Genomic DNA, 6,992 nt, shown 5'->3' on the forward strand with positions numbered 1-6,992 from the left:
TCTTTTCCTGTAATTGATATCTAGTCTCGTAGAGTTGTGGTCGGAAAAGCTACTTGATACAATTTCAGTTTTCTTAAATATACCAAGGCTTGATTTGTGCCCCAAGATATGATCTATCCTGGAGAATGTTCCATGAGCACTTGAGAAAAATGTGTATTCTGTTGTTTTTGGATGGAGTGTCCTATAAATATCAATTAAGTCCATCTTGGTTAATGTATCATTTAAAGCTTGTGTTTCCTTATTTATTTTCATTTTGGATGATCTGTCCATTGGTGAAAGTGGGGTGTTAAGTCCCCTACTATGAATGTGTTACTGTCGATTTCCCCTTTTATGGCTGTTAGTGTTTGCCTTAGGTATTGAGGTGCTCCTATGTTGGGTGCATAAATATTTACAATTGTTATATCTTCTTCTTGGATCAATCCCTTGATCATTATGTAGTGTCCTTCTTTGTCTCTTCTAATAGTCTTTATTTTAAAGTCTATTTTGTCTGATATGGGAATTGCTACTCCAGCTTTCTTTTGGTTTCCATTTGCATGGAATATCTTTTTCCATCCCCTTCCTTTCAGTCTGTATGTGTCTCTAGGTCTGAAGTGGGTCTCTTGTAGACAGCATATATATGGGTCTTGTTTTTGTATCCATTCAGCCAATCTGTGTCTTTTGGTGGGAGCATTTAGTCCATTTACAGTTAAGGTAATTATCGATATGTATGTTCCTATTCCCATTTTCTTAATTGTTTTGGGTTCGTTATTGTAGGTCTTTTCCTTCTCTTGTGTTTCTTGCCTAGAGAAGTTCCTTTAGCATTTGTTGTAAAGCTGGTTTGGTGGTGCTGAACTCTCTCAGCTTTTGCTTGTCTGTAAAGGTTTTAATTTCTCCATCAAATCTGAATGAGATGCTTGCTGGGTAGAGTAATCTTGGTTGCAGGTTTTTCTCCTTCATCACTTTAAATATGTCCTGCCACTCCCTTCTGGCTTGCAGAGTTTCTGCTGAAAGATCAGCTGTTAACCTTATGGGGATTCCCTTGTGTGTTATTTGTCGTTTCTCCCTTGCTGCTTTTAATATGCTTTCTTTGTATTTAATTTTTGACAGTTTGATTAATATGTGTCTTGGTGTATTTCTCCTTGGATTTATCCTGTATGGGACTCTCTGTGCTTCCTGGACTTGATTAACTATTTCCTTTCCCATATTAGGGAAGTTTTCAACCATAATCTCTTCAAATATTTTCTCAGTCCCTTTCTTTTCCTCTTCTTCTTCTGGAACCCCTATAATTCGAATGTTGGTGCGTTTAATGTTCTCCCAGAGGTCTCTGAGCTGCAGTAGTTATTTCCACTATTTTATCTTCCAGGTCACTTATCTGTTCTTCTGCCTCAGTTATTCTGCTATTGATCCCATGCAGAGAATTTTTCATTTCATTTATTGTGGTGTTCATCGTTGTTTGTTTCATCTTTAGTTCTTCTAGGTCTTTGTTAAATGTTTCTTGCATTTTGTCTATTCTATTTCCAAGATTTTGGATCATCTTTACTATCATTATTCTGAATTCTTTTTCAGGTAGACTGCCTGTTTCCTCTTCATTTGTTAGGTCTGGTGGGTTTTTATATTGCTCCTTCATCTGCTGTGTGTTTCTCTGTCTTCTCATTTTGCTTATCTTACTGTGTTTGGGGTCTCCTTTTCACAGGCTGCAGGTTCATAGTTCCCATTGTTTTTGGTGTCTGTCCCCAGTGGCTAAGGTTGGTTCAGTGGGTTGTGTAGGCTTCCTGGTGGAGGGGACTAGTGCCTGTGTTCTGGTGGATTAGGCTGGATCTTGTCTCTCTGGTGGGCAGGTCTACGTCTGGTGGTGTGTTTTGGGGTGTCTGTGGACTTATGATTTTAGGCAGTCTCTGTGTTAATGGCTGGGGTTGTGTTCCTGTTTTGCTAGTTGTTTGGCATAGGGTGTCCAGCACTGTAGCTTGCTGGTCGTTGAGTGAAGCTGGGTGCTGGTGTTGAGATGGAGATCTCTGGGAGATTTCGCTGTTTGATATTATGTGGAGCTGGGAGGTCTCTTGTGGACCAGTGTCCTGAAGTTGGCTCTCCCACCTCAGAGGCACAGCACTGATTCCTGGCTGCAGCACCAAGAGCCTTTCATCCACACGGCAAGTTCAGATTTTGTTGCCACTTGATCTTTCACTCAGTCTTGAATTGTATCTACTAGTTTAGGAGGGTCCTCTGTGGCGGCAGGGGTGGCTGTGGCTCAGTGGCAAGGACACAGGCTTTTAAAATGTTTTTTATAAATAGTATCTTTTTCAAATTTTAGTTTCTACTAGTTGGCTGGTGTTTAGAAATACAGTTGATTTGTGTATTTTGATGTTGTATTCAGCAGCTTTGCTAATAACTTCATTTATCCTAATAGTTATAAATTTGGAATATACCCATAACATAATGCATCTGAACACCAACGCATATTCAAGAATGTTCATAAAACCCCAAACTTAGAAATAACCAAGCTTTTCATCATCAGAAGAATGGATTTTGACATTCATTCAATGGAATACCCATAGCAATGCAAATATGGATGAATCTCAAAAACATAATATTGAGCCAAAGAAGAGAACATACTATATAATTCCATTTCCATGAAGTTCAACATAGGAATAACTAGTCTGTGGTGATAAAAGTGCAAATAACAGTGACTTTGGGGGAGTGCTGCCTGGGAGAGGGTATGTGAGAGCCTGCTGTGGTGCTGGCAGTGTTTCACATCTTGTTGTGGATATGGTTACACGCGTGTGTTCACTTCAGAATTTCATTCTGCTCTAGGCTTAACGTTTAGGTACTTTATGTATATTGTGTTTCAGAAGAAATTGGGCCGAATTCACCTGTTGAGTTTTTTTAAAAAATTAAGACTTTGTTTTTGAGCAGTTTGAGGTTTACAAAAAAATTGAGCAAGAAGTACAGAGTTCCCATATATCCCCGCATGTCCCCCTTCCCCTCCTCCAGTTTCCTCTGTTATTAACATCTTGCAGTAGTGGGGTATGTTTGTTACAGTTGATAAGCCAATATGTTGGAACATTCACAGTTAGATGCTACTAAATTAAGGAATTGCAGAATTGGTTGGAAAGGATCTTAGAGATGATTTGCCAGCCAACACAAGTTTACTGTGTCCCTAAAGCTTGATGGAAACAGAACTATAGCAGAATCTTAGAGACCTCACTTTTCATCGAATTTTTTGGCTACCATACACATACATCAGCATTCCTACATATAGATTTCACTAATGTATACTTGAACAAAGCTAATTTAAGGAAATACTTTCAAGAGATACTAAAAAAAAGACTTTTTTGTCTTTCTCCTCACTTTTTATCAGAGATATCTGTTGTATATTCTGTGCTTAAGTTCAAAATCAGTTAAACTGTTTTAGAAAACAGGGTCTGTTTGTGTTAACCGCATCACAGGTGTACTAGGCAGCAGAGGCTAGAGTGGTTAGTAAACAACAGGTAATGTTGTATGTATAAGTTTATGTTAAATTTGTGATTCAGTTTTTTCCTTGGAGAAAAGGATTTATAAAATTTTAAAATTTCTGCCAAACAGTTCATTGTTTTTTAATGTGAAATAGTGCACAATGATGGGCCAGTATATTGATAAAGTTCTTAAGGGTTCTTACCCAGAGAGCTCCCTTCATTTCACAGATTCTGCTGCTGTTATCAAGGTAGTACTTGCTGAGTGGTTACTCAGCCATTGTAAGGCTTTATGTGGATTAACTCATTTAGTCTTCCCACCAACCCTATGAGATAAATGTCATGATGAAAATTATTTAAGAAATATGTCTGTATGGGCTTCCCTGGTGGCGCAGCGGTTGAGAGTCTGCCTGCCGATCAGGGGACATGGGTTCGTGCTCCGGTCCGGGAAGATCCCACATGCTGCGGAGTGGCTGGGCCCGTGAGCCATGGCCGCTGAGTCTGTGCGTCCAGAGCCTGTGCTCCGCCACGGGAGAGGCCACAACAGTGAGAGGCCCGTGTACTGCAAAAAAAAAAAAAAAAAGTCTGTAATAAGCTGTTTGTGCCTACCAATGCCACCTGTCTACCCTTCTATAATTACTGCTATTAAATTGTCCCCTTGTTTTTTTCTTTTTGTGGTACGTGGGCCTCTCACTGTTGTGGCATCTCCTGTTGCGGAGCACAGGCTCTGGATGCGCAGGCTCATCGGCCATGGCTCACGGGCACAACCACTCCGCGGCATGTGGGATCTTCCCGGACCGGGGCACGAACCCGTGTCCCCTGCATCGGCAGGCGGACTCTCAACCACTGTGCCACCAGGGAAGCCCTGTCCCCTTGTTTTATCCTCATGAAACCATCCCCGGTGCAACCATCAAGAAATCCTAATGTCTTGCAAGCAAGCAAGCAAGCAAGCAAGGAAGAAATCCTGTGAGAACTCAGAGATGCTCAAATTTGTTAAAGGAAAGAAGGTTGTTGTTCCAGCTGGCTTCTAAATATAGTCAGGCACTCAAAAATGTTGCTGCTGATTGACAGAGAAGGAGACGCTTGTCACGAAGTAGAATTTTCCAATACTAAATGCAGTCTGGAACTCGTGTTTCATTTATCTACATGCATATATGTAGATAAATTTCTATACATGTAAAACCCTTTCAACAGTATCAGCTGCTTTGAACATAACACACGTGTACATAGTGGTAGGCGTTCTCTCACGTGAGCGTCCTTTGTTCTTCTAGTTCCATCACCGGGGCAGCTTCAACACAGAATCCACAGCGTGGGACATTTCCCAGTGTCTGTCCGGCAGCCTCTTAAAGCCACAGCCTACGTGAGTCCAACCGTTCAAGGCAGCAGTAACATGCCTTTATCCAACGGCTTACAGTTATACTCCAACACGGGGATCCCTGCCCCCAACAAAGCTGCAGCTTCTGGGATAGTGGGCCGCAGCGCACTCCCAAGACCTTCATTGGCAATAAACGGGAGTAACCTGCCTCGAAGCAAAATTGCACAGCCTGTCAGAAGGTAAGAACCTTTGCTCGTTCGTCTGCAGTCTGCACTTAGAAACTGCTCTGGGAACCATCCTGACTTTGCCTTTGTCTAACCCTGGGAGGTCACTTCGCGCCTTCTGGCCTGACTCGTGACCTCCTGCCTCTGCGTTTAATACCTTTTTAATCAATTTGTAATCAAAATGGGCAAAAATGTCGTTAGGCACATGCACATACACACCCTCCCCCAACAGTCGTGATTTTAAAAGCATCTTAGTGATATTTAACTGGGGCTTTATTAGCTTATGTTGGTGTAAGTTTGGTATGTTCCAGGTAGAATTTTTTTTTTTTCTTTCAACATTCCAGCCTGCTTGCAGGGCACCTGTTCAATGATCTTATGGTTGTGACGTGCCCTTCTTGAACTGGATCTCCTGGAGTGTCTTATGGTTAAAAACAATTCCATAAAAGCGAGTTGAGGACAGAGTAGAAGAGGCAGGATGTGAGAACAAGTACTTTTTCTTTATGCATCGGGTAGCTATAAATAGTTTTTCCTTTCCGATAAATAGGTGCTCAGATCAAAAATAAATTCAGAAACTATTGTAAAACAAACACAGAAAAGTAAATAATCCTACTCTCCAGATAGAAATCATTTTGGTGCATGTTTGTTCAATGCCAGGCTGTGTTGCAGTTGTGACTGAATAGAATCACATAATTTGATATATGTAGGTCATTGTGGACAGTCCATTTATCCTTGGATATATGTCTTCAAACTAACCTCTTGGAAGGGCTGTCACTGCCAGACAATGAGAGGGTCTGTTTCCACAAACTTAGGCAAACATTGGGTATTATCATTCTTTTCAAATTCTCAGCCAATATAATAGGCAAATCTTTGATTATTTGTAAGACAGAATAACATGAAGAAATTTTCAATTTGTATTCAATGAAGTAACCACTTATGTTTTTGGGCCATTTTTCTCCTGAGTTTATCTGTTTCTGATTTTAAAATATTCTTTATACACTAAGGGTATTGATCATTTTCCACTTAGGTTGCAAATCTGCTTGTGCACATACAACATGCGTGGCAACGTGCTGAGAACTGGGCTTTCCATCAGATGAGCATGTTGAAGGCCCAGAAATACAAGGCACACTTGGGAAGGTGCCAGCACGTTGTCACTGCTGGAGTGGCGGAGAGTAGATCAAAGTAAGTGATGAGACTCGTGGGATTACTTACAAGCCGTGTCCTTTTTTCATTCCTTTATAGTTTCCTTCAGCCTCCAAAGCCTCTGTCTTCACTCAGCACTCTGAGGGATGGAAACTGGAGAGATGGTTGCTACTGATGCAGTTCTATGTACGTTTGAACAGCTGGAAAGAAGTGGAAATGAGGGTCGTGTTACCTAGCTGGCTGGGTAACAGCGGGTGTTGGGATATTCTTTCCCTTCTGCGTTTTAACATATTTACTGCATTGTTTTTCAATGGACCAATCACCAGAGACTAATTATTGCACTTAAATATTTGCCTGAGATACTGCAGCGTTCACAAATCCATGGTTGCAGTATTGTGACACTTAGAGCTAGGAAGTTTTTGTAGAACTGATATGTACCTGAATCCTTTTTGAGAGAATTGAGATGTATCCATAATGCTTTCTTTGCCATCTGAGTTTCTTAAAGTAACTTGTTCAATTTACTTACATGTTCTAAACATCTTCCCATTACATGTTCTGTATTTTAATACACTGCATCTTTACAACCAGGTTCTATAACGTATGCTTTGAAATTCACTTTTTTATAGTTTACAGGAATTTTATTTTTTGTGCCTATTTCTTTTTACACCTACGTGAACCACTGTGGAACAACTTAAATTTTGTGCCATAAAAATATTTTTGTGGTAAGGTACTATTTTTTTAGCTCTAGGGATATATCAGCAAAAATCCATCATAACAATTTGAGAGACATAAAATTATGTTGAATGAGCACAATGTAATCTGAAGCATTGAACACTGAGACAGCCAGACAACAGAGTGAAATGGTCTTGTTGTTTTCATTGTTAATTT

The 6,992-nt window shown here is 40.4% G+C and overlaps 1 protein-coding gene across 2 annotated transcripts in view; it reads left to right on the forward strand.

The window, feature by feature from the left end:
- The window catches only part of SLAIN1 (SLAIN motif family member 1), a 74,052-nt gene extending 67,272 nt beyond the window's left edge, over nucleotides 1-6,780 (forward strand). For both annotated transcript variants that reach the window (XM_019921139.3, XM_019921141.3), the window contains exons 6-7: nucleotides 4,697-4,979; nucleotides 6,204-6,780. In XM_019921139.3, coding sequence (XP_019776698.1) covers nucleotides 4,697-4,979; nucleotides 6,204-6,279 — 359 coding nt within the window. In that variant the 3' untranslated portion in view covers nucleotides 6,280-6,780. The remainder of the gene's footprint in view (nucleotides 1-4,696; nucleotides 4,980-6,203) is intronic.
- The last annotated feature ends 212 nt before the right edge of the window (nucleotides 6,781-6,992 follow it).

This window comes from Tursiops truncatus, chromosome 18 (genome assembly GCF_011762595.2).
Source record: "Tursiops truncatus isolate mTurTru1 chromosome 18, mTurTru1.mat.Y, whole genome shotgun sequence".
NCBI classification, from domain to species: Eukaryota; Metazoa; Chordata; class Mammalia; order Artiodactyla; family Delphinidae; genus Tursiops; species Tursiops truncatus.